We start from the raw sequence: 27,028 nt of genomic DNA, 5'->3' as shown, positions 1-27,028 counted from the left end.
TTGAGGCTTTTTTAATTATTTAGAGAAGTATCTATCAAGAATGGTGAGGGATCATTGATCCAGGGTGAAATTGTAACCATAATAAAAAAGTGCAGCCTAATTTTATTAACTGTAATTAAAGTTACAAAATTGTACAAAATTGGGCTGCAATAGTTTTAGTTTTTATATATATTGACTCACTTCTGTGATCACTGGCTTTAATAGCATGGAAATTAAATAAATGTATTTACAAGTTTTTAGGATTAGAGTCTGAGATTTCCAGAATGTATCAAAAATAGTTAATGGAAAATATTTGCCTGGGTAAAAAATAGTAACTTATGTAAGAAGTGCTTATGCTGTGCTGAACTTCTTTGCCATTTCAAGGTTTTAAGCTGTGTTAAAATGCAGAATGTTGTCTCTTGTGACAGAGGCTGTACAGAGCAACGTACCACAAGAACAAGGACAAGATCCACACCACCCCTGACACGCCCGAGATCCGCCAAGTCAGAGCCACCCAGGAGGCTGTCAGCGACGTAGGTGCCCTCCCAACAGAGCAACTGAAGGGACTGAGGTCATTCCCTGACCAAACACCTGAAATGCTGCTCTGCTCCTTGTTTTTCAGCTGATCTACAAGTCAGATTTCTTCAAGATGCAGGGCCACCTGATCTCCCTGCCCTACACCCCTCACGTGCTGCACTGTCGCTACGTCGGGGACATCACCAGTGACGTAAGCAGCTGCTGCTCCCACACCTGCTGAGAGCTCCCAACCTCCCTGCTCACTGTGGGATTCCTCCCTCTCTTTTTTTTCACTTCATTTCTATTCTGGAACAAAAAACCCCACTTCCTCCCTGTGTTTAATGACTGATGATTGAATTTATCGCAAGTGTCGAGTGTTGATTTGAATTTCTCTCGTAGATTAAATACAAAGAGGACCTGAGCTGGTTGAAGGGCTTGGGCTGTTTCCTGTATGACACTCCTGACATGGTCCGTGCCCGCGAGCTCCGCAAGCTCTGGGTAAGGAGTTTCCTCTGGGAATGAGAATGACAGCAGTGGATTTGTTTCTGTGCATGCAGGTAGTGAAGCACAGGAAAATGAGCACAGAACGAGAGAATTTTGTGCTGTGCAGCCAATTTTTTGTTTCAAAGCACTGTGGGGTTGCACTGTAAAGTTTCCTTCATTAAAACTGCTTTTCCTTTCCAGTCTAATTATATCTACACAAGTACTGCCAAGAAAATGTGGCCTAAAATCAAGGTGGTGTTGGATACTCCTGGATACAGAGCAGTGCAGGAACTAAAAACCCACCTGAGTGAGGTAAATTCTGTTATTTCTGCACAAATTTGTAGCTGTAATTAACCCCTCCCTGTGTTTTTTTAACTGGAATAGATGAGATGTTATAATAGCAAAGCTGTGATTATGCAGCTTCTAAATAATAGCAGAAATAATTCCTGGACCTGTTTCCTTTTTCCAGCTGGTTTACAGAGCTGCTGGCAATGAGCTGAAGACAAAATACACTTCCATCCTTGATACACCTGACCTCATAAGAGCCAAGACAGGACAAAAAATACAGAGCCAGGTGAAAAAATTGTGCTGATATAAAAATCAATCAGGGAATCCTTCTTTATATATTGTTAAAGTACAGCAAAAGCTTTCCAGGCCATTTTGAAGCAATGTAGGATTGCTAGAAATTGGTGGTTATGTTTATACTGTGAATTTACAGCTGTTTTTCAGAGACATGAGGTAGAATTTAGTAGAAGTGAGGGTTTTTTGATTATTTTCTTCTTGCTGCAGTACTTGTACGTGGAGCTTGCCACAAAGGAGAGACCCCACCACCATGCTGATGGTCAGACTCAAGCCTTTACACATGCCAGGAATGTCAAGGACATGATCAGTGAGGTAAAATCTTGTTTTCTAATTTGCTGCCACTCTGCTGAACTCTTTAGAAGTTTTATTTCTATTTTCAGAGATAATTTTAGCCTTCATTTATTTTTCTGTCTCTTGTACTTAAGTTCCACATTTCTTTTGTAAAATAAAACATTCTGAAAATGTTTTAGGATTTTATAAAACAAGATTCTTTTGCAGATTGGCAAATACTTCTAGAATTACAGTGATGACTTTTTCCTTTTGCTGTTTCTCTTAGAAAAAGTACAAAACCCAGTATGAGAAGATGAAGGACAAATACACCCCTGTCCCTGACACCCCAGTGCTGATCAGAGCCAAGAGAGCCTACCTGAATGCCAGTGATGTGAGTACTGAGGAACACCCCACTGCTGCTTTTCCTTGGATTCTCCATGAAAAGGACAGGAAAAAGATCAGTGGGGAACAAACATGCAAAGCACAGAATACCTCAGTGCCCCCATCAACAAAGCCCCCTTATTTGTATGTCCATCTCCATTTGAAATCAGGAACATTATTAAGTTTTGATTTGATTCCACTGCAATACCTTTTTTTTCTTTTCCAATTTTTATAATTCATTTTTATTTCCCATTGCACTGAAGTGTGGCTGTACAACAAAGTAAAAACATATTTTAAAATAATTTGTTTATATATCAAGTCTCCAAATAGAGCAGAGTGAAGTGATTGATGCTGGGGCCAGGACAGAATAACTTTGATCAGCTTTTTCATCTCAGTTTTGTGTTAGAAGTAAACTGCCCTGTCACTGGGAATGTGTTCATTTTTTAATTCAGAAGTAAATTAGAGAGAAAAATTACCTGAGCTGCTGCACAGGAGGTTGTTAAGGTGAAATTGATTTTTTCAAGCGTGGAATAGTTATTTGTGATTTAAGGCAATTTAAGAATGCTCATTTGTGAGAGCTTTTCCATATATTTCAGAACCAGCAGGATGTGAAAGGACATGTGCAGGGCTGGTGCTTTGTTCTAGGGTTTATTTCATCTTACTGCTCTGACAGTGATTTTTAAATATGCCAAGGAGCATCTCAGCTTTTCTGCACATGGGGATTTCTCCTCTGAAAAGACTTTCTCCACAGACTGGGATGATCTTCCTGCTTTCTTCTAGAGGAGGGCAGGGAAGAAGATTTTTAAGCAGATTTTTATGGCAGAAGAGGCACCTGTGCTTTCCTAGAGAGCACTCCTGTGATGCAGGGATGGTTTTATCTCAGTCTGAAAAGTGAATTGAGTGAAATTCTCTGTAATTTTCACCACAAGTCTCACTGAAATTACAACTGATGGTAGGAAATTGCAGCCTCCAAAAATTCCTCAGGGCTTCCATTGGGATGTCAGGCAGCAACATATCCCTGGATATCATTCCTGAGAAGTGAGAAATTGAACTGAAACAATTCCTGGCACGTTAATCCCTTCTTTTGTGTTTTTTTTTCCTTCCCAGCTGCGTTACAAAGAAACCTTTGAGAACACCAAGGGCAAATACCACACAGTGAAGGATGCTCTGGACATTGTCTACCACAGGAAGGTCACTGATGACATCAGCAGTGTATGTACAACATCTTCATTCCTTGATAACCTAAAATAGGCCATTTAGCCTTTGTTTCCATTTCAATATGGCAAATAATTAGGAAAATATCAGCATTAGCAGTGTTGATTTCTTTCTTTCTCTGGAATATTGATTGCTGTTGATGTCATAAGTTAATCTCATTTCCACTCTTTCAGTTCTGCTGTTTCAAGGGGCAAAAAAAAAAAAAAAAAAACAAACTGGAACTTTTGTGTGGTTTGAAGTCTTCTCTTCAATTGTCTTACTTAATTCTTCCATTTTCTCTGTAGGTCAAATATAAGGAGAATTACATGAGCCAGCTGGGAATCTGGAGATCCATCCCAGACCGCCCCGAGCACTTCCACCACCGCCTGGTCACCGATGCCATCAGTGATGTGAGTCCAGCAGCTCCTGCATGGACAAAAGGGCTTTCCAAAATCAACCCAAACCCTCTTTCTCAACAAAGGGAAAGCAGCTGAAATTGCTCAGTGATTTACAGTTCACCTGGCAGATCTGGGAACTGAAAGAATCTCAGTGGCTAAAGCTGCAGCACATCCCCTTGCCAAATTAACAGATAATATTAATTAATTTCAGTTGTATTTGCTTAGATTTGTTCAGCCCTGTAACAACCTTAAATTGCACATTTCTGTACATGCACAATAACCCCTTCCCTGTATATTATTTTTAATTCACACAGAACTCCTAATGATAGGTTATGTGTGTGAATAAACAGAGTCCATCCATAAAATAGGAGAAACTAATTTATTTTATAAAGAATTGTGCTGAAGCTCATTTCAGCACTGATTATCTGCTTAAAACTGAGTCTTTTTTCTTCTTTTCTAAAGGTTAAATACAAGGAAGACCTGGAATGGCTCAAAGGCACTGGCTGCTATGTGTGGGATACTCCAAGTTTTGTCCTGGCAGAGAAGAACAAAGTGCTCTACAGTGGGGTGAGTGAGCTCTGAGTTGTTTTTGGACATTTGCTGTCCATTTACAACAATTTGTTGCTGGTAAAAAAGTTAAACTCACAAATGCAATAATTCCACCATTTTTTTGCCATAAGTTCTCTCTAAAATCACATTTTCATTGCCTTCCCCTTCTTTGGACTAATGTGGGCTGGGTTTTGTGTATTTGCTTTTCTTTGTCTCCAGTGTAAGTACAAGGAGAATTTTGAGAAGACCAAGTCCAAGTTCAAGTATGTGGCTGACTCTCCAAGCAATGAACATTTTAAATATGCAACTCAGCTGATGGATGAGGTAAGTAAAGATTCCTGTAGGCTCAGGTAAATACAGAGTTGGAGGTTGTCTTTCCTTATAATCAGGCTTAAAGATGTTTCAAGATCAGACTAAAGTCATGAAAGACAAGATTTTGTTTCTCTGGATATTAGAACAGAACAGGTTTGCAGAGCCCAGGAAGTGAAATCCCCACCCCTGTCCATTCATTTTTCATGGCAAAGGGACTTTTCCTTTGCTGACTTAAATAACCCTGAGTACAGAACCCTGAGTGTTGTTTTCCATCTCAAAAAGGTGTGGAGAGAATTCCAATTGCTCTCCTGGAACACTGATTATATCTTTATTGGTGTTAGGAAGGCAGAGTTATGTCTGAAGTTGCCACAGCTTATTTAATTTCAGTGATTTTGCCTAGAATTTTTCCACTCTACAACTCAACATGTTCCTATTTTCCTCCTGAAGTGCTAAAGAACCAATTGACACAACCTAATAATTAATGAACACCCTTGGGTTTAAAATTCAGATCACTCCTGGGGTTTGTAGGATTAGTGCTCTCCACCCTAGGACAAATTCCATGGAAAACATCATGTTCAGGGTGATTCCCACAAGCTTGGAATTGGAATAGCACATCAAAATCTGATGCTTTTCATTAAAGAAGCAGATATTTAGGTTTATATATTAATATTTCCTTCTTTTTTACCAGCCACTGTGTTATATCATTACCTGTCAGTAAGTTTATTACTGTATTACCTGTTCTGGATAAGAAAAGCTGTTTCACAACAAACACCAGAATTTTTATTAAGATTATTCAGTCTTATTATTGTTCACAGAGCAAAGAAGGAAAAAAATAATATCAGAAACATAAATGGGTAAAATTTTATCAATGGGAGCTCCATAAATGAACTTGCCTAAATATCTTCTGTTATATAAGTGATGATTTTTTAATAACATCTCATTGTGTTTTCTTTGGACTCAGCTCAGGAATCTACAACACAGGGTTGCTTCTGCAGTCACTTTTCATGAAGAAATTCAGTCATAAAAATGTTTATTAAGGGATGGAATAGAGACATCCTTAAACTGTAGGCCTTCCAAAGGCAATTTAGAAATGCTTTTACCATTTGGAAATATTCTCCCTCTTCTTTGTGTGTTTTTTTGGGGTTTTTTTTGGTGAGCTTTTTTGTTTGTTTGTTTGTTTTGTTTGTTTGTTTGGTTTAGTTTTTTTTTTTGTTTGTTTGTTTGTTTTGTTTGTTTGTTTGTTTGTTTTGTTTGGGGTTTTTTTTGGTTTGGTTTGGTTTGGTTTGGTTTTTTTTGGTTTTTTTTTGTTTTTTTGTTTGTTTTTTTTTATTTTTGGGGTGTTTTTTTTTTGGTTTTTTTTTGTTGTGTTTTTATTTTGTTATTGCTTGTTTGTTTTGTTGGGGTTTTTTGGTGTTTTCTTTTGGTTTGTTTGGTGATTTTTTTTTTGTTGGGTTTTTTTCTTAAATTTTGTTTTTATTTTTAATTTTTTTCTCTTTTGGAAACAACCTTCAACCCCAGCCTTTAAGAGGTTATACCAGTGATCTCTCTGTATCTTAACTCTCTCTTGTTACACTGTATTGTGCTATTCTGAGCAGAAATTATATAAAGCAGCCTATGAGAAGCTCAAAGCTAGGTACAGCGTTATTGTGGATGACCCCAGGAATCTGCTGGCCAAGTGGGGCAGCACTCTGAGCAGCCAGGTACTGTGGGGGCACCTGAGCAGCTCTGTGTGCCCCCTGCCACCAGCAGTGTCACAGCCCTGTGACACCCTCGTGTTCCTCCATCTGCTCACTCAGTCTCCATCCTGCCACCCAAAAAGGAGCCACTTTTTGTGTGAGCTGCTCTGTCCATCTGTCCTGTATGTACTTCCATTATTGTGCATCAATGGGCATCAGGAATCTCCTCCTGAAATCACTGTTGAGGTTTTAAAAAATGCAGAATCAAGCATTTATTGTTTATTACCTCTCTTTTCAAATCTTCTTACTCATTTCTAGATCAAGCTACAAGGACATATTTGCCTTAATCTCTAGTTTACTCTCATCTCCCCCCAAATTTTCATCATTTCCTTAATGTGAGAGCAGGAAAATTTGTTGATATTTAATCTTAGCAGTGCTAAATACTCAGCTGTGAATTGTATGCACATGTGGATGAATACATACAGCACCTTGCCTAAATCTCTCCACTCTCCAAGTGCCTGGGATCTAGAGCTGTGTCATTGTTCATGTTGTTCATGAGTCTCTCTTGTCCTTGGTTGCCATTTGCATGGACAGAAAAGCTATAAATCCTTTGCCAAGATGCTCCTGCAGCACGGATGCAATGAAATTCTGAGGCCAGATATGCTGACAGCACTCTACAACACATACCTGTGGAGCCAGGTAATCTGCAGGGCTCTGGGACACCTTAGATACCCACTGTAGCTGCTTGGACTTGGCATATTGACTGCTGCCTCTATTTCCATGGAATTCAGACCCCCAGGGCTTCCTCAATGTGCTTAATGCTGGCTGTGATAAAATAAAACAGAATATCTGAAACAGTATTTGCTCAGCTCAGGCTGAGCTGGCACCATTTTCTCCTTTCATTATAAACAATTGGTATGGATTTCACATATTTGTATAAAAAAGCAATTTTCCATACATTTCAGATATTGGATGTTAGCTCTTCCTGGTATTTCCCTAACCCAGTTCTCATTCTGACACCATTTCTTGGCCTGGCCACTTTTGATAACCCCAGTTCTTTAATTCAGGAAGAAGATGATGGATTTGCCAGAGAGAATCCAACATTTATCTCCCAGTGCCAGAATGGTGTCAGACACAGAACAGTTATTTGTGCTGTAAAATCACAGCTATTTCTGCTCAGGCTGAGCTTGTCCCCATTTTCTCCTTTCATTATAAACAATTGATATGGATTTCACATATTTGTATAATAAAAAGCAATTTTCCATACATTTCAGATATTGGATGTTAGCTCTTCCTGGTATTTCCCTAACCCAGTTCTCATTCTGACACCATTTCTTGGCCTGGCCACTTTTGATAACCCAAATTCCTTAATTCAGGAAGAGGATGATGGATTTGTCATGGAAATTCCAACATTTATCTCCCACTGTGCCCAGAATGGTGTCAGACACAGAACAGATATTTCTGCTCTGAAATCACAGCTGCTAGTAGTCAGCTCACCCTTTGCAGGGAGAAAAATAATTTCTGATAGTGAATTGGAAGATAAATGATAGACTGGAAATGCAACAGTGGAAAACAATTCTGCCAGAGGGAATTGTAATTCTTTGTTATTACCCTTGCCAGTAGTGACATTCTTCAGTAATAAATTACTGAAGTTCTTTCAGACATTTTTGTTCCATTTTTCTTTGGATTTCTATTCTTTCACTAAAAACTCCTTGCAGGTAACTTTGAGTATGTTTGAATTCAAAAAAAGGAGTGTCTGACCTGCATGTCCCCCCAAGTTCACTTCATGTTATCATCCATTATTTGTTCATCATTTTTCATATTTTGTCTGTTGCAGTCCCATTTCAAATGCATGGTTTTATTTTCTGATAAAGGGTAGAGCATGAAAATTCTTTTTAAAAAAATGTGTTCTAACCTTTAACCTGAAGGCTGCCTTGAGGCTGCCTACAATGAATTCCCATCCTTGGTGAACCTGTTCTCACTGAACTCTGTGAAAAAGGTTTAGAAACCTGAGCAGGGCAAGGTGATCTTTAAGAAAATCCTTACCAAGGCACAAATCCTGCTGCCAAAGCCTGAAAACATACTGGAATTGTGATAAATTTGGTGATGTTTTTATCTCCTACAATGTGAGATGATTTACATTTCTCTTCACTCTGATCACAGAACCATTAAGGTTGGAAAAGACCTCCAAGATCACCAAGTCCAAATTTCAACTGGATATAAATATTTAAAAGTTAGATATTATCCATTATGAAATTTAAAAGTCTCTGGTCTGCAAGGATTGGTTTTTTTTAGCTCAGTCCTGAAGATTTTAGCTTGAAATAACCATAAAATTGATCAGGCAAACAATAAAATTAATCAGACAGACAAACAGGCAGCCTCCTAGGCAAGGAAGGGTTTGCAATTCAGCTCATGGTGCATGTTCTGCTTCCTTTGCCTTTGGGGGAGGGTTTTGCAATTTTATCCAGGGATATAACCCCACCTCTGGAAGAGGTTTTGTCCTGCTCTGAGCCTTTCCTAACTCAGAGCCTTTCCCCATCTCCAGATTCAGTACAAGAAGGACTATGAGAAGAAGAAAGGCAAATACACCACAGTTCTGGACACTCCAGAGTATTTACGAACCACAAAGGTCAACAAACAGATCAGTGATGTAAGTGTGGAGCCTTTGGAATGGGCTAATCACCCCCAGGGAGTTCCCAACTGGCTCCAAGGATTCCAAGAAATAATCCAACCCCAAATTTGTCCCTTCAGATTATTTACAAGCTGGAATACAACAAAGCCAAGCCCAAGGGCTACACCACCATCCAGGACACGCCGATGCTGCTGCACGTGCGCAAGGTCAAGGACAGGATCAGCGATGTGAGTAAATCCTCTGTGGCACCAAAACACAAAATTCACCTTTTAACTTGACAGCCAATGTTTGTAACTGCTGTGTAACTCTGTCAGTGAAAATCACCCCCTTCTTAGACCATGTTGACCTCTAAAACTACCTGCATTCAGTGCTTTTTCAAAACCCAGGAAGTTTTTCATAGAATTTTCTTCTGGAGCTCTTAGAACATTTTGTTGCTCACCCCTCACCAGAAATAAAAGCCATGAGCTGGGAGTGGTCTCTAAATCATTAATTTGGAGAGGTTTTCTCTGGTTTTTCTTCCTCTAGTGCTTTTTTTTTTTTTGAAGCTTGAATAAAATACTTCATGTATTGCTGTGTTTATTAATATCTTATATGGATACTGTGAATACATAAGGTAAATATTCTGATCTAAAATAAATATGTTTTGATTCTGGGGCAATAGAAAATTAAGAAGGAGAGATAAAGGAATGGATAGAATAATACAGAATTTAGGATTCCTGCTTCCTTCTCCTGCCCCTTCTCTCTGTCCTTTGTTTTGTTGTTCCTTAGGTATCTATGAGGATACTGAAATTTCTGAAACTCAGTGTAGTACTGTCAGAATAAATAGCCTGAATCTCATCCAGATGCTCCATGGATTTCTACATAACTAGTAAATCCAGGAGGAAAAATAACAGTTTTTATCCAGATACTGAACTGGATCACTGAGAGATAGAGATGTGAATTGAAGAACGTTTTTTAAGTTCCAAAGTGAATGCTGAGATTTGTTGAAGGAGTTTTCAGTTAGTGTAACTATCAGAAAATAAGTTTCTTCAGAGGATTTCTTTTGGCTACAAAAAACTAGAAATATTCAGAATTACTGGTCATGAATTGATTTTGTTTAATCTTAGTCTGTGCCTCGTGGTGATTTAAAACTGCCACATTTTCTATTTCTGTTTTTAAAGAGAAGTGCTGCTGGGGAAGACTCTCCTTCAGGCAGGTGCTTGATATCAAGTTTTACCTGTAGAATTTATTTTTCATGGAATCCCAGAATTATTTAGGTTGAAAAAGCCCTCCAAGACCATCAAATCCAAGCTGTGCCCAACCCTCACCTCATCACCAGCCCAGACCCCTGACTCTGATTTTCTGACTGCCACCTCCAGCCATTTCCTCCTACTAAGATTTTATCCAGACAATTTTAATTAGGTTTTTCCTTTTGAATGATTTTCCTGTTGATGCTGATATGATCTTTGTAAGCAGTTTTACATCTTTGTCTTTCTTTAGTTGAAATACAAAGAAATGTATGAGAGGAGCAAATCTCGCTGCACCGTCGTGGCAGATTCAGTTCACATCAAAACTCCCAGGCACGCCTACAAACTGAACAGCAACGTGAGTTCTGTCCTGGTCATGTGTTAATTTTTTTCTGGAGGGTGTTGGGGACTGGCAGTGGAAGCCACAAGGAATTATTTCCACAAGAAATGATTCCACAAGAAATTAAATTCCACTGAATTTTTTGGGCATCACTTCTAATCCTTACACTGCTGTAATAAAATGTGGTTTAATTTATTTCATACTGAAGTGCTCACTCTGGTGAGTTGCCCTTGAGATTCCTGTATGTCACACATCCCATCCTTCCAGCTGTCCTCTGTTTCCTGGCAGACACACCTGTCCCAGGAATTCTGTGGGAGACAAAGCAAAGCTTCATGGAAAACTTCATTGTCTTTTCTGTTATTGGTGCCCAACACCCATTTCAGCAGGAAGGATCTGAAAGCTCTCCCCTTCTCCAAAGTCAAGACATCATTTCAGTCCTTCATATTCCTTTCTCCACCCAGCAGTGGGAAATCTGCAGTGACTGAGCTGTGCCTGACCCAGAGAAAAGCCCTGATCTGATGCAGATACATTTTCTCACCTCTTCTCACAGACCAAAAGAGAATTGGCCTCTGTATGTATGTGCAAAGTACCAATTTCCAATGAACTCTTCTCTTTGGTTTTTCCCTGCACACAGCTGGATTATAAGAAGAAATATGAAGCAGCCAAAGCCCACTGGCACCTGATTGCTGACAGGCCTGACTTTGTCCAAGCAGCCAAGTCCTCTCTGCAGCAGAGTGATGTAAGAAAATCAGAATACTCTGAATATTCCCTTTTCCCATCTCTCCTATTCAGAATTTTTTTAAAAATTGGAGAAGACATTATCTTACTTTATCTTTTATTTTTTCTTCCTGCAGTATGAATACAAACTGGACCGAGAATTCCTCAAGGGGTGCAAACTCTCTGTCACAGATGATAAAAACACAGTGTTGGCCTTAAATAATGCCATCCTGGCCAGTGATGTAAGCACTGAACTCACCTTTCCTCTCCAAGTCCTCTACTACCACTTTACTCACTGCTTAACTGCTCTATTGCAAATATAATTGGATTTACAATGAAGCCTTGGACAGTTGTTCTCAGTCTCACTTCATTATTTGATTTATTTAATGAATGAACTGAGAATAAATTTAGTCTTGTAAAAGCCTAGTTCATGGATTAAATTAACATTCAAAGTTAACATGGCCTGAACAACCCTGGACCTTACACCCAGGGGTATCTGTGCATTCCTGGTATTGAAATGGAAGTGTCTGGAGAAAATATCTGGGAATAGCACAAAATATCTTTAGTATAACACAAAATATCTTTAGTAATAACACAAAATATCTTTAATAATAACACAAAATATCTTTAATAATTAGTAACAGTACATTAAAAAAAATCCAAGTGAGAGCCATAGGAATGTAAAGATTAAGCTGTAAAATGTCAAAACATGGGATTTTCTGCAAAATTCTGCACTTACAAGCAAACACAACTGTACTGATTACTTTTTTTTTTGCTGCCAGAAGACAAAATGCACATTATTCAAACTGCTATCTCTCCTTCCTGCTAGATAAAATACAAAGAGAAGCACAACAAAGCCCGTGGGACCTACCACGTTGTTCCAGACACCCCTCAGATCCTGCTGGCTAAGAACGTCAGCTCCCTGGTGTCTGAGGTAAAAATTCATTTATTGATTGATTTAATTTCATCCCATCCTGGAGCTGCTGGGTTTTACCTGGTTTTCCCCTGTGCTGGCAGAACAAGTACAAAGAGCAGAGCAAGAAGCAGCTGCCCCATGGCTCTTTCACCACCCTGCCCGAGACCAGGGACACTGTCCATGTCAAGGAGGTGACCAAGAACGTCAGTGAGGTGAGTTCAGACTCAGCTCATCATCCCCAAAGCTGAGCTTGTCTAATCCCAACCCCAAAATCTGCAGCCTACACATTTTGGGAAAGAGGTGACTCTTTATCCAGCAGTTTCAAGGAGTTTTTTTTCCAAGTTTCTGTAGCATTTCCCTCTGTGTGGCATTAAAAACTCACACGTGGCACTTGTTGCTCTTGACAGACAAACTACAAAAAGAAGTTTGTGAAGGAGAAAGGCAAATCCAACTATTCTGTCATGCTGGAGCCCCCTGAGGTGAAACATGCCATGGAAGTTGCTAAAAACCAGAGCACAGTAAGTTTGCCTCTTTTCCCATTAATTTAGTAGGTTATGTAAGCAAACTCAAGTGGAAAAAAAAGTTTATGGATTCCTGAATTTCCTCTCAGCCTCCATATTCAGGTGTGATTTTGAAAGATAAAGGTACAAATATTTAAAATATGAAATTGCACTGAAATAAGGGATTTGTATGTAAAATCCCATTGTAGGATTTCAAGTAATCTGGTGGAAATCACATCTAAGAATTCTTTTCATCCTTTCAAATATAGGCAGAATTTCCCATATTTATTTCTCCACTTGCAGAAAACTTGCAAAACCGGATTCCCAGATCCATGCCTTGTGAATTGATTTCCTGAACAAACCCATGCACTTTCTCATGTTGCTGTGTCCTGAATTGATGTATTCCCAGTGGATAAACCTCATTCATTTTCTTTCCTCTGTCTTTTTCCATGGATTAGATTGAATACAAGAAAGATGCCAAATCCAAACTCCACTACACACCTATAGCAGATCGACCAGATATTAAGAAAGCAACTCAGGCTGCCAAATTAATCAGCAATGTGAGTGGTTTTAAACCTTCTTTATAATCCTTTAGCATTAATTTAATTACAAAACCCAGTAGAATAATTAAAAGGGTGTTTCCTCATTCCTAAAGGATTTATTTTTTTTATTAGATTGAGTATAAGAAGCGTGGAGCAGCAGGTGTGGGTGTGACCATGCTGGGACGTCCAGACATTGAGCTGGCCAAGGAGGTGTCCAAACTGACCAGCCAGGTAAGGGCAAAATAAAAACTTGGTGAAACTCAAAGCAGTGAGAGAAATGAGGCATGAAATTAAGTTACAGAGTGGTGTCATGATTGTAATTGAAATTATTCCAAAATTAAGGGGAAAGGGAAAGGAAGGAAATGTGGTGGAGTAAAAATTAAATATCAGTACAAATTTGTATTTCTTTGTTAAACTTTTCTACTGTCATTAATGCAGATATAAAACCTTCTTAAGATGATGCTGTAACATAAATACTGAAGCTGAAGTGTTTATCCTATTCTTTTTTAGCCCTTTTGGGTATTGGCTTTACCAGAACCAGCCTTTACCTGACTCTTATTTTCCATCCTTCGAACAGACACTTGGATTCTTTCAGCCACTTTCTTTTTTTCTTTGTATCTTTAAAAGAATCTTGAGCCAGGACCTCAATCCCTCTTGGTTCTTTCTCACCCCTTCATGCTTGAATTCTGGAATTTTGCCTTTCTGACCTTGCTTTCTTGCTGCTGGTTGTAGGCAGAGTACCTTAAACAACACATGAGAGGCCATGGAGCTGCTTCCTATGACACCCCCTGGATGAGAACCTTTAAGAAAGCAAATTTGCTAAGTAGTCATGTAAGACAACTTTAATTAACTGCCATTAATGCCATTGTTGTGCATCTGTCTCTTGCTAGCAGAATTATCTTGCAATTCTGCAGCACCATGTGAAGCTTAAATGTCATTCTGCTCTTCATAATAGTTTTGGAGCTTCCAGGTATTTTAATGGAAGATTTCAGTGCACTCACATAATGTGAAATCTTTGGAAAAGTGAAAACTCACCTTTTCCACCCAAAAACCTAAAATTTGAGCTGTTATTGTCCAAAAAGGAAAAAAAACCACAGGGAAATATATGTGTAAATATATGTGCATGACCAATCTGAACAATGGGGCTGGTAATTTTCAGTGAACCGTCTCCAGAACTTCATTTTAACTCTTCAAACTTCTATTAAAACTTCATTTAAACTCTAACTAAACTATTTTATTGGTTGGAATTTCCTAATGGAAGAGCAAGCTCTGACAGAATCAGTCCCACTGAGAAGTGCAACCTGTACCATTTTGAGGGCTCATTGTTCCTTAGACTTCTTCCCACATCAAAACCTTTGAAAAAAAAAGAAAACCAGAGCCTGGATTGCCCATTTGGAAGTGGCAGCAGTCAGGTCTGTGCCATGTCAGTTTTACACATGTATTTCCAAGTGGGAAAAAAAAAAAGGGATTTTGTTTCCTCCATGTCTGGCTGTGTCTGCTGCCATGTTTGGATGTTGGAATGTCCACCACAGTGTCTGCAGGAAAACCAAGAATCTCCTCAGGAAAACCAAAGATTCTAAACTGATTTACAAGAAAAAGAAATTCTGTTTGTAAAATGATCTACAAGAAAAAGAAGCAGTTCTGTTTGTGCCCATTCAGTGATGAGATCTTGGTTTTCCATTCTTTTTCCACTCTTGGTCTTTTAAACATTCTTTGCTGAGATAATTTTGGTTCTGAGGGAAAATGAGGGGCAGTGAAGGAGCAAAGAATGGTTGGCATCATCTTTAACAGTGTATTTTCTCTTGGACATCTCATAAACTTTGTAAAGCATTTTGTCCACTTTGTTTATCCAGTTGAGTTTTTTAGCTGGATTTTGTCTGTCTGGCTTGCTTGCTTTTAATTTTGCATTGATCATTCCTGTCAATATTCCTGTACCTCCAGGCTGGATCTCATGGATTCTGATGGCTCACATTGCTGTGTTTGACTTGGCTGAAGCTGGTGTGGTTTGGAAGTGTTACTAAAACTCTTGTAGAATCGAATTAATTATTTATCATGAGTAATTAATTGTGTCACTGCTCTGTTTGTGATCATTAATCCACACAGAACACACTGTGTGCCTAACAATGGATAGAAAAGTATTTGATGTACTGACATCTTCAGTGCTCTTGAGGTTTTTAAAACTCTTATTTCTCCAAGAAGTGTATAAAATTTTCTTCTAAACACTCTTTCATGTACTCTTACATTATTATATTTCATATAATAATGATATAATTTTCTTGTATTTTGCTCTTATTATACCTGTCTCTGTTTGTCTTTGTGAAACATCTTAAATCAATGCATTGTTCCCATCTCTAAAAAACTCAAGTGAAAAAGTGAAAAATTCCACGGGTGAGAATTTTGGCAACACAATCCTCTTGGCTCTTTTATTTTTGCAATGAGGAGATGTGACCTTTGCATTGGAAGAAAAATCTTGTCAATGTCAAATAGATGTAGATTTTCTTTCCATGTCAGGTCGTTTCTGAAATAATCTTTATTCCAGTGGACACCTTCAAGTTCCTGCACTTTCATTCTTCTCCCAGCCAGCCCCACTGGAACAGCCAAACCAGTGAGTCCTGCAGAGCAGCTGTGACACCTGGTTGTTCTCTGTTTAGGTGAAATACAAGGAGAACTTTGCCAAAGAGTTGGGCAAAAAGCCAAAATATGATTTGAAGGAGGCCAAAATCTACAAGACCCTGAAGGACGCCCACAACATGGCCAGCGAGGTGCGTTCACTTTCACTTTTCCTGGGAGCAAATCCCATCCTGCTCTCCCAAACCCTCCTCTGAGTGCTTGGAACCCTCCCCCAGGCCAGGCTGGGCCTGTCCTGATGGGTTTAACCCTTTATTCCCTGCAGGTGAAGTACAAGGCAGACCTGAAGAAGCTGCACAAGCCCGTCACGGACATGAAGGAGTCGCTGCTGATGAACCACGTGCTGAGCACGAGCCAGCTCGCCAGTGCTGTGAGTTCTGGGTGATCCCACTGCCAGGGCTGGCAATTCCCTTGGGAATTCTCTGCTGACTCCTCCTGGAGCAGCTGCTCCCTCCATGGGCATCACCTGGTAGTGATCTCTTCCTCTGGTTCCTCCTGGTTCCTCCTTAACCGGCGTTTGTGCTCTGGGAAGGGAAATCTTCCTTACCTGCAGCACTGCTAATCTTTTAAACACTGGTCATTTCTGCTGGGTTGGTTCTTGATCCCATTTTAACTGATTGCAGAACTGCTAATCTTTTAAATCCTCTGAACATTTTTACTTGGTTCTTGATCCCATTTTAACTGATTGCAGAACTGCTAATCTTTTAAACACTGGTCATTTCTGCTGGGTTGGTTCTTGATCCCATTTTAACTGATTGCAGAACTGCTAATCTTTTAAATCCTCTGATCATTTTTACTTGGTTCTTGATCCCATTTTAACTGATTGCAGAACTGCTAATCTTTTAAATCCTCTGATCATTTTTACTCGGTTGGTTCTTGATCCCATTTTTAACTGATTGCACTACACTAACAAATACCTTTTTTATTTTTTCCTTTTTTCTTTGCTGACTACTATATTTAATTTTCAAATTTTTATCTGGGGTTTTTTTTGGTGTTTTTTTTGTTTGCTTTTTTTTTTTTACTTCATGTTTGTTTAACACTCCCCTATTGTAAATCCACATAATTATACCTAACAAAATAATTGATAATGAGAAAAGGCAAAACTTTTATTGCCTGGTACAGCCTTTCATTGCCCACTGTGTTTTCTCTTTTCTCTTTATTTTTCTTCTTTTAATCCTGGTTTGGACAAAACCTTTGTTGCAATCCAAATGACCATCAAAAAATAACTATTCCCTCATATCTTTAACCCCCAATATAAATTCTAAACTTCTTGTTTTTTGTTTTACTTCTTGCATTTCTAATTTCTCTCTGATGTTCCGTTGCAATGTTGCTTTGATTGGACCTGAGAAATAAATTTGCTGAGGGATTTTTTTTTTTTGATTGAGATGATTTTTGACACCTTCCCTTCAGTACCAGTACAAGAAGCAGTATGAGAAGAGTAAGGGTCACTACCATGTGGTGCCAGATAATCTTGAACAGGTTCATCTCAGGGAAGCCTCAGAGCTCCAGAGCCACGTAAGTCGGACGTGTGTTTGTCATTGTCCCACCTCACTGAGCACCAAATTCCATCCAAACCCTCCCAGTGAATCCTCCAGGCTGGGACATTCCCTGTGCCCCTCTGCCCCACCAGCACTGCACACCTGGGGAAGGATCCAGGGAGCAAAAGCTGCACATTCCCAAGCTCAGAACACAAAAAATGCACAGATAAAATATCTGTGATTCATTCATTCCAGAGCCTGTTGCTCACTTCTGTTCATACAGGATAATACATTTATTATACATTGATATAGTTTATCAAATACATTTATCAGGAGGATTTATCTCTGGAGGAAAAAAGGAACCAAAGAAACTGGGAACTGAAGGAATTAGGGTTGTTGCTGACAGTGAATTTCCAACTGCTTCATCCATCCCATGATCCAAAGGAGAGCTCTGCTGTCATTTCCTGCATCCAAAATAGCTTTAACCCAAACTATTAACATGTCTGGAGTTTTTCCCTCTGGAGTAAAACTGTGAATCACTCCAGAGAAATTTACAATCTGATTTGGTCTCTGATCCTCTCTGTTCCAAGTATTTATTGGCTGTAAAGCAAGAGAGGAATTACTATAACAACAGCTGATTGTTCTGGTGCTTGGCACAGAATTCCAGAATGGTTTGGGGACATTTAGGATCATCCAGACCCACCCCTGCCTTGGGGACAGGGACACCTCCCACTATCCCAGGTTGCCCCAACCTGGCCTTGGACATTTCCAGGGATGGAAGACAAAAAGGTCACATAGCAAAGGACCATAAGGAAATGGTTGTTAATCATGTTAATGAGGTTGTAATTAATTTTTAAGTCAGTCTTTGTTGCTCCAGTTTGGGATCAGGCTCTGACTTGGCCACAGCATTACCTCACTAAGCACTCTGAAAATCAGGATAATAGAACTTGAACCAGGAATCTCTTCTTTGATATTTTACTTCCTGGACAGCAACTTTTACATTTGCTGATCAATAATACAAATTTCAGGAAAATAAACTGCATTAGACATTCAATTTTATCACAGAGCTGTTGATAGTAGGCACATAATTAGGTCTTTGATTATTTAGGAGGATGACTCTGGTTTTTTTTCCCTCAGGTGAAATACAGAGAAAAGTATGAGAAGGAAAAAGGAAAACCCATGCTGGACTTTGAAACTCCCACATACCTGACTGCAAAGGAGTCTCAGCTCATGCAGAGCGAGGTAAAATCACTGATTGGCTGAAAAGCTTTAAAATCTCTTTTTTAAAATTAAACTTAGGGATTTGACAGGCTATTCCACTTGCACCTTGTGCATGCTGACAGACTGGAAAATAAGAGCTATTTCAGATTTCTTTATGATGGTTGTTGAATGCATGAATGAACATTCATGACACTTTCCTGTCATGAAATGAGTTTATCTGGAATCTTTTATTGGTAAATGAAGCTTGAACAAGTCTTTGAGTAAGAAATGTGGTACAGAATTAATTTTTACAGCACAACACAGAGTTTGTGTGTTATCACAGGACACAGAAAGTGCTCTGCTTCTTTTTTTTTCATGTCAAAACTACATTTTTGAGAAACTCTTTTACTCCCTGTGTGTCTCTGCTGTCACAGATTCTCCCATGATCTGTCATTTTCTTTTCTTGAGCAGTTTTTTTGTTTATTTGAAGTTAATTCCTGTTCTGGCCCAGATGGAGGCTGCAAAGCAGCTGTGTAAGGCCATTACTCCTTGTGCTACCTTTGAATGTTTTGTCTGCATAGATAAATGAGTAGAAAAATAAAAAAAAAAGGCAGGATCAGGTCCTATTTCCATAGAAAGCAATGAGCTGCTTCACAAGTTTTAGTGGGAACAGGATTTAGGAGCCCATTCAGCATCAACACCCTCCCAGCTTTGCACATAATGAAAATATTGTAATAAATATTTGCTGTTTTGCTCTTTTTTTTTTTTTTTTTTTCCTCTTATTTCTTCTTGCTCTCATTAGAAAGAATATAAGAAGGACTTTGAAGAGTCCATGAAGGGCAGGAACCTCACTGGCCTGGAGGTCACACCATCCCTCTTGCATGTCAAATATGCCACCAAAATAGCGAGCGAGGTACCAGCTCCTCTGGCCTTCTTTGCTCTGCCTCCTGCAGCACCTCCAGCATTCCCAGTTCTTCTCCCCCACACTGAGCATGTTCACAGCCTTTTTGTGCTCTCAGCTAATTTGGACATTTCTTCCTTGTCCTTTAACCATATTCCCATTTGCTGCCCCTCTCTGACTTCCCTCAGTCTAACTGGTCCATATGTGTGTGCCTTGGCAATTGATCTTCCACAATAATCCCCATTTTCTGTTGGAGTGGTTCTTCCATAACCCTCTACAATATTCTTTCTTGTTTTCCAAATATCTTTTTTTTCTTTTCTTTTCTTTTGGAGCTTTTGGAATTATTTTTTCTTTCATTTTCTTTCTTTTTTCTTTTTTCTTTTTTTTTTTTTTTTTTGCAACTAAGTTGGCAGAGTGTAAAACTCTCTTTGGTGTGGCTCTGCAGTGTTTTTCCTTCTCCTCCTGCAGAAAGAGTACAGGAAGGATCTGGAGGAAGGAGTCAAAGGGAAGGGACTGACAGCCTTAGAGGAGACTCCAGACATGCTGAGAGCCAAGAATGCCACTCAAATCCTGAACGAGGTATGGAAGACCTGCTTGGAAAATTCCTGAGGGAATGGAACAGCCTCCAAATTCCCTGGGCAGGGACACCTCCCACTACCCCAGCTCTGTTCAGCCTGGCCTTGGACACTTTCAGGATCCAGGGGCAGCCACAGCTTCTCTGGGAATTCCATCCCAGCCCCTCCCCACCCTCCCAGCCAGGAATTCCTTCCCAGTATCCCATCTCTCCCTTCAACTGGTGTGAACTTCATCATTCCCTAGAAACTCTTGAGTAGAGGGCAGGAAAGAACATGGATGAGGGAGTAAGAATCAAAGTGGGTTTTTAAGTGAGTTCTTTCCTGGGTTCACAGTCACTGTCAGGAATTCAAATGGGAAACAGGGGCTGAGATCAACAGTCACTCAAGGGACTCATTAATTAATTAATCAAGGGACTAAACCAAGATTTCAGTCATGAAGCACACACTGAAATAATCTGAAATTATATAGTTAGTGTGCAGATTTATGAGTTGACACTAGAGGTATTCCTGGTTTGGGATTGATGGTATTTATGATTTGAGATTGATGGTGTTTCTGGTTTGGGATGGTCACTGTTCCTGGTTGGGATTGGTGCTGTTCCTGGTTTGAGATGGGCACTGTTCCTTGTTTGGGATTGGTGCTGTTCCTGGTTTGGAATTGGTGCTATTCCTGGGTGGGATTAGCACTGTTCCTGGTTTGAGATGGGCACTGTTCCTTGTTTGGGATTGGCACTGTTCCTGATTTGGGAATGGACACTATTTCTGGCTGGGATTTTCACTATCCCTGGCTGGAACAGGCGCTGTTCTTGGTGTGTGGCTGTGAATCCAAAGCTGTTGCAGCCTTTGATCCATGCTCCATGCCTTTGATCCATGCCCTTTTCCATGCCCATGCCCTTTTTCCATACCCCACATCTTTGCCCCATACCTTTGATCCATGCCCATGCCCTTTTTCCATGTCCCATGCCTTTCACCCATGCCTTTGATCCATGCCCATGCCCTTTTTCCATGCCTCATGCCTTTGGCCCATGCCCTTGACCCCTGGCCATGCCCTTTCCCTGCAGAAGGAGTACAAGAAGGCCCTGGAGCAGGAGATCCGTGGCAGGGGCCTGAGCGAGCTGGCGCTGGAGACGCCGGATTTCGTGCGCGCCAGGAACGCCACCGACATCGCCAGCCAGGTCTGTGCCCTGCCTCACTCAGCTCTCCCGAGGGAAAATCCACATTTTCCTGCTTAAACCCAGCCTGAGCTGCTGTGCAGACATGACCCAGGCCCCTAAACGTGAGCTTTGCCCGACAGATCAAATACAAACAATTGGCAGAAATGGAGAAAGCCAACTACACCAGTGTTGTTGATACTCCAGAGATTATTCATGCCCAGCAGGTCAAGAACCTTTCCAGCCAGGTATCTTGAGTGAAGCAATTAATCCTGCTCATGTGGGAGCTCCAGGAAATACTAATTAAACAACCAAATAACCACCTCTCACAACCTTCAGGAGGCACCAGGGAACAAATCTTTCCAGATTTACATGGCAATAATCAAATTAATTTTACTGCTGTGTCAAGTGACACAATAATTTCTCTTGCTTGGCAAAGCTAATTCTTTTTTTAAGCAGATTCTTCTTAATTTTCTACTCCTCAATAACCTGCTGTCTAAAATAAACCTTGCACAGAGGCATAATCTCAGTTTCTATCAGACAGAGAAGAACTCACACCTCCACAAAGATGGGCACTGCTCAACAATCAATAACTCCAGTTTGTTTCTTGCTGCTTTTGTGTTTTCTATTTTAATCCATTTGGGGTTTTCCATCAGAAAAAATACAAGGAAGATGCAGAGAAGAGCATGCCCTACTATGTGCCTGTGGCTGACACACCAGAAATGCAGAGGGTCCGAGAGAACCAGAAGAACTTTAGCATGGTAAGTCCAGAAATAAATAAAAAAACCATATTTTTCTCATTTTTGAAGAAAACTGTGAGGGAATTTGTGCATCACGAAGTTAACATTTAACATTTTCCCTTTCCACAGCTTCAGTATCAGTCAGACCTACAGAGCAGCAAAGGAAAAGTCACAGTGGTTCAGGACACCCCAGAAATCCTGAGGGTGAAGGAAAACCAGAAGAATTTCAGCTCGGTATGGTCACCTCTGTCTTCACTCCTCAGCCCAAAAAATAGACTTTAATATCTTTAATAAAATTACAATTTTTTGGTGCTTCTCCTACAGGTACAGTGGATTTAGCTGGGCTTTATAAAGTGTTTTTCCTGCTGATTTTGTGGGGTCATTGCCCTCTTTCACAGGCACAGCTGTGACAGGGTTAAACAGTCCCTCATTAAATTAATATCATTTTTATCCCTTTCCTTTGTGCTGTTCCCATGCCAGTCCTGCTGCCCCTCGTGCTCTGTGTGCCTGAGTTGTTGCCCAGTTCCTGTTGCCATCAAGTGCCTCCTGTGGCATTTTGCCTCCAGCACCATTAACAAAGTGGAAAATATCTGTATAAATCTAATTAGAGCAAATAATGATCTTCAATCCTAAAATTAGCCCACAAATGTTTTGATTATGGAATTATGGAATGGGTGGAAGGGACCTAAAGCTCATCTTCTTCCATCCTTCCACTAGCCCAGGAATATTCTACTGAAATATAATTGATAATTTGATTTATTGCATAAATCATCTTCTACTTAAAAAGCATGAAATTTAAAAAATCAGCTCTTTTTTTTCCACAAATGGTGCTCACTTTGGACACCTTCAGAGAAGCAGCAGCCAGGGTGGATCCTCTGGGCTTTCAGCTGCTCTGTTGTGTCTAAACTCAGTGTTTGGGAGCAAGAATGTTGTGTTTTGGATGCTTAACCTTGTTGTCTTCATTCTAAACGTTAAGATTTTATATAAAGAAGATATTGGAACTGGAACCACAATTGAAAAGACCCCAGAGATGCAGAGAGTTAAACGAACCCAGGATAATATCAGCTCGGTACACAAGAATTGATTTTTCATACTCACTCTACCACTGCTAATTCAACTCAAAATAATATATATTTTTTTTATTTTTCTTTTCTTTACATTTTGCTAACAGTAGTTTGGCAATAACCCACCCAGTTAAGGGTGATTTTCTGAAAGTTTTTTTGCCCATTCTTGTTACTTTAACAGTAACCTCTCTAATGATTAACCTTCAATTTCTTACTCACAATTCATTTCTAAACTGTGGAAGCTCTTGCTGTCAATTTGATCTCATCCCAGATAGAGTTTGGACAGATAAAAAATAAATATTTAAGTGGGAAGGGAATTCTTGAAATTATCTATTCCAACCCTGTGGCTCAGCTTTGGGATGAGTTGAGTTTTGAGTATCCCACAGGATGAAGATTCCACAACCTGTTCCAGGGTGGGACCATCTCCCAGGAAAATCTGTTTTACTCTGCTCAGACTGAATTTTCTAGTGGTGATTTTTTTGGTTTGTTTTATCCTGGCAAACTTGGATGTTATCTAAAATCTAAAATTGGAATGATTTTACCTATTAATTTTATTTGAAATCTCCTAAACCTCCTCCATGCTTTTTTTGAATGGTGATGTCATTTAATGTCATGCACTAACACTGCAGCCAGTTTGTTCATGCAGAACGTGTTAAAAATGTTCAAAATGTTCTTGTGAAAGGCTTTTTTTGTTGTTAGCCAAGCAGAAATGCAATGGCACAGTCACTGCTGAAACCTTGTGTGATGATTCTCACCTTTGTTAAATAGGAGGGGTTCTTACACATCCCAAATTCTCCTTCCCTTGGTAGAAAGGTTTAAAGGAATTTATAGTGCCATTCCAGTGACTCAACAGCAGAACTGCCTTGTCACAGATTCCTTGGGAAGTGAGGGGAAGGTGCTGAAGTCCTTTAAACTTTCCACAAGATCAGGACAAAGCTCTTTATCGTGAGCCTTTGAAAGTTTTCCTGTAAATCCCTTTCCTTTCCCTAACTGCTGTGCTCTGCAGGTGAAGTACAAGGAGAGCATTGGCAAAGGGACTCCCATTCCTGACCTGCCCGAGGTGAAGCGAGTCAAGGAGACCCAGAAGCACATCAGCTCGGTATGTCCCAGCTTGGAATGTCCCTGTTCCCTGGGGAATGTCCCTGATCCCTGAACCACAGCTCAGGAATGTCCCTGTTCCCTGGGGAATGTCCCTGTACCCTGCACATCAGCAGGAATGTTCCTGTTCCCCGAAAATCAGCTCAGGAATGTCCCTGTTCCCTGGATAATGTCTCTGATCCTTGCACATCAGCTTGGGAATGTCCCAGCTTGGGAATGTCCCTGTCCCTGCACATCAGCAGGAATGTCCCAGCTTGGGAATGTCCCTGTTTCTGCACATCAGCTTGAGAATGTCCCTGTTCCCTGAACCACAGCTCAGGAATTCCCTGTTCCCTGGGTAATGTCCCTGTCCCTGCACATCAGCAGGAATTCCCTGCTCCCTGCACATCAGCAGGAATTCCCTGCTCTCTGCACATCAGCAGGAATTCCCTGCTCCCTGCCCATCAGCAGGAATTCCCTCCTCTCTGCACCTCAGCAGGAATTCCCTTCTCCCTGCCCATCAGCAGGAATTCCCTCCTCTCTGCACCTCAGCAGGAATTCCCTTCTCCCTGCCCATCAGCAGGAATTCCCTGCTCCCTGCACATCAGCAGGAATTCCCTGCTCCCTGCACCTCAGCAGGAATTCCCTGCTCTCTGCACCTCAGCAGGAATGTCCCTGCTCCCTGCACCTCAGCAGGAATTCCCTGCTCCCTGCACATCAGCAGGAATTCCCTGCTCCCTGCACATCAGCAGGAATGTCCCTCCTCCCTGCCCATCAGCAGGAACTCCCTCCTCTCTGCACATCAGCAGGAATTCCCTCCTCTCTGCACATCAGCAGGAATTCCCTGCTCCCTGCACCTCAGCAGGAATTCCCTGCTCTCTGCCCATCAGCAGGAATTCCCTCCTCTCTGCCCATCAGCAGGAATTCCCTCCTCTCTGCACATCAGCAGGAATTCCCTGTTTCCTGCCCATCAGCAGGAATTCCCTGCTCCCTGCACATCAGCAGGAATTCCCTGCTCCCTGCACATCACCAGAATTTCCCTGCTCCCTGCACCCCCCAGGACCCTGCTCCAGCCTTTTCCTCTTGGGAAAGCTCCAACTCTCCCAACTCCCTGTGGCCAGCAGCAGGGAACTGAAATTCCTGAGTTTTACAGGGATTGTCCCAATCAGTCACTGTCTGTGTTTCTTCTGTGGCCTTTTCTGCAACCAGAGCTAGGAACAAAAATTACCCGGGTTATGTGTGGAAGTTTGGGTGGGAAGAAAAAGGATCAGGAAGACAAAACTTTTGAGGAAAAAACCCAATGGGAGCTTTTTTGCATGACAATTATAAGGGAAAACAAAACCTTCCCATATCCAGTCAAGTGTAAAGTTCACAGCTCACTTTTGGACAACTGAGTTGTTTTTCCAAATGATTCCTCATTTTTTCCAACCTTCACCACAAATTGTTTTCCCTTGCTCTTATTTATTTATTGTTTTCAATGACATCAAGCAGTGGATTTTTTTGTTGTTAGCTTGTTTTGGTACAAGGACTTTCCTACTTGCAAGAAGAGCTGTGAGTGCACTTGTCAGCTATTCCCACATTGTTTGGGTTATTCCACAAACATGTCCTTTCCTGAAAAATAAAATTTTGAAAAATCAAATAACTACAGGTTAAATGAAACCTCATAACATGAGTTCTGGTACTCAGATATTTTTGTATCTTAGAGATTTAACCCAAAGTAAAAAAGAAACCAAACAGAAGTGAAAATGGATAAAGCCCACAATGAAGTCTTTGTGCACTAAACAATTCCAGAAAAGGTTAAGTTGTTTATTAATCCCATAAATAAATGCTGACTGCCTGAACAGAAATTCTATCATATTTCCTAAACTAAGATGAAAAGTAAAATATCCCTCTCAGGGTGAGGTCAGCAGAATATTTTAATTTGTGTCCTTTAAATGAAGACACATTGAAGGGAAATGACTCTGAGCTGGTGAGTGTGCTGGTAATGCCCCTGAGGGATGTAAATTGTGTTTTTATTGTACAATCCCAGTTTGTAATCCCAGTGATCAGGTCAGGGTGTCCCAGGGGCTCTGACCCTGCTGGTGCTTGTGTCCCACAGGTGTTGTACAAGGAGGAGCTGGGCACAGGCACCCCCACGCCCGTGACCCCAGAAATGGAGCGAGTCAAACGCAACCAGGAGCAGATTAGCTCGGTATTTACACCCTGCAGGACTTATAACAACGGGCTGTTGTTATAATCCTGTGTTTGTGGCCCCCTGACCACCTTCTTCCTCCTCAGGGGTTTAGTCCTGGCTGGGTTTTAACTCCTTGGTCTTCCACTGTTTGTGCTTTTGGGGGATTGACACCTTGACGTGCTTTTCTTCAAAAACAAACCTGCCTGAAAATAATCCTGGCATTTCCTGAGCTAAGATGGGCAGCAGAACATCCCTGTGGAGTTGTGGTTTCTCCCCACCTTTGTTTTACCCTGAGCCTTTACCTCCTCTCTGCAGTGACCCAGTCCCAGAATAATCCATCTCAGCCTCTTCCTTAATCCTTGGTTCTGGAACGAGTGTGCAATGAATCCCGAGCGATCCTAACCCCAAACACCACCCACAACAGTGGGATTTGGTGGGTCTGGCCCCTGCTGAGTGGGGCTTTTGTGGCACTGCTGTTGTCCCCCACAGGTGTTGTACAAGGAGGGTTTAGGGGCTGGCACTGCCACGCCGGTGACGCCGGAGATGGAGCGGGTGCGACGGAACCAGGAGCACATCAGCTCGGTACTGGGGACCAGCACAGCCTGCTCCCCTTCCAAACCCACCCCCACACCCTTTAGCTGCTCCATGCCACACCCATGCTGTGCTGGGAGCAGCCCTTCCTTAGGGGAACCCCAAAAACCCAGGCAGGATCCCGATGTTTTCATTTTCCCCTCAATTTAACTCCTTGCTCCAGGTGGAAGATTTTAACCTCAGGAATTCAAGCACTGGAGCAGAGCCTTGTTTTCCTTCCTAAGGGAATATTTCTTGTGG

At 40.9% G+C, this 27,028-nt stretch overlaps 1 protein-coding gene across 28 annotated transcripts in view; it reads left to right on the top strand.

Moving 5' to 3' along the window:
* The window catches only part of NEB (nebulin), a 102,551-nt gene that overhangs the window by 59,907 nt on the left and 15,616 nt on the right, over nt 1-27,028 (top strand). For 7 of the 28 annotated variants that reach the window (XM_056496402.1, XM_056496428.1, XM_056496418.1 and 4 more), the window contains 37 exons: nt 408-512; nt 602-706; nt 895-993; nt 1,180-1,290; nt 1,448-1,552; nt 1,768-1,872; nt 2,117-2,221; nt 3,319-3,423; nt 3,711-3,815; nt 4,266-4,370; nt 4,572-4,676; nt 6,260-6,364; nt 8,886-8,990; nt 9,092-9,199; nt 10,452-10,556; nt 11,173-11,277; nt 11,393-11,497; nt 12,085-12,189; nt 12,273-12,383; nt 12,579-12,689; nt 13,130-13,231; nt 13,346-13,444; nt 13,946-14,044; nt 15,865-15,975; nt 16,107-16,211; nt 17,252-17,356; nt 18,457-18,561; nt 19,322-19,432; nt 19,889-19,999; nt 21,054-21,167; nt 21,287-21,391; nt 21,800-21,904; nt 22,013-22,117; nt 22,860-22,952; nt 23,954-24,046; nt 26,123-26,215; nt 26,687-26,779. In XM_056496402.1, coding sequence (XP_056352377.1) covers nt 408-512; nt 602-706; nt 895-993; nt 1,180-1,290; nt 1,448-1,552; nt 1,768-1,872; nt 2,117-2,221; nt 3,319-3,423; nt 3,711-3,815; nt 4,266-4,370; nt 4,572-4,676; nt 6,260-6,364; nt 8,886-8,990; nt 9,092-9,199; nt 10,452-10,556; nt 11,173-11,277; nt 11,393-11,497; nt 12,085-12,189; nt 12,273-12,383; nt 12,579-12,689; nt 13,130-13,231; nt 13,346-13,444; nt 13,946-14,044; nt 15,865-15,975; nt 16,107-16,211; nt 17,252-17,356; nt 18,457-18,561; nt 19,322-19,432; nt 19,889-19,999; nt 21,054-21,167; nt 21,287-21,391; nt 21,800-21,904; nt 22,013-22,117; nt 22,860-22,952; nt 23,954-24,046; nt 26,123-26,215; nt 26,687-26,779 — 3,864 coding nt within the window. Of the gene's footprint in view, nt 1-407; nt 513-601; nt 707-894; nt 994-1,179; nt 1,291-1,447; nt 1,553-1,767; nt 1,873-2,116; nt 2,222-3,318; nt 3,424-3,710; nt 3,816-4,265; nt 4,371-4,571; nt 4,677-6,259; nt 6,365-6,934; nt 7,040-8,885; nt 8,991-9,091; nt 9,200-10,451; nt 10,557-11,172; nt 11,278-11,392; nt 11,498-12,084; nt 12,190-12,272; nt 12,384-12,578; nt 12,690-13,129; nt 13,232-13,345; nt 13,445-13,945; nt 14,045-15,864; nt 15,976-16,106; nt 16,212-17,251; nt 17,357-18,456; nt 18,562-19,321; nt 19,433-19,888; nt 20,000-21,053; nt 21,168-21,286; nt 21,392-21,799; nt 21,905-22,012; nt 22,118-22,859; nt 22,953-23,953; nt 24,047-26,122; nt 26,216-26,686; nt 26,780-27,028 lie in introns of all 28 variants that reach the window. The other 21 variants (XM_056496426.1, XM_056496422.1, XM_056496419.1 and 18 more) reach the window with 13 other exon arrangements.

This window comes from Oenanthe melanoleuca, chromosome 7 (genome assembly GCF_029582105.1).
Source record: "Oenanthe melanoleuca isolate GR-GAL-2019-014 chromosome 7, OMel1.0, whole genome shotgun sequence".
Taxonomy (NCBI): Eukaryota; Metazoa; Chordata; class Aves; order Passeriformes; family Muscicapidae; genus Oenanthe; species Oenanthe melanoleuca.
This window is presented reverse-complemented; position numbering and strand designations above follow the sequence as displayed.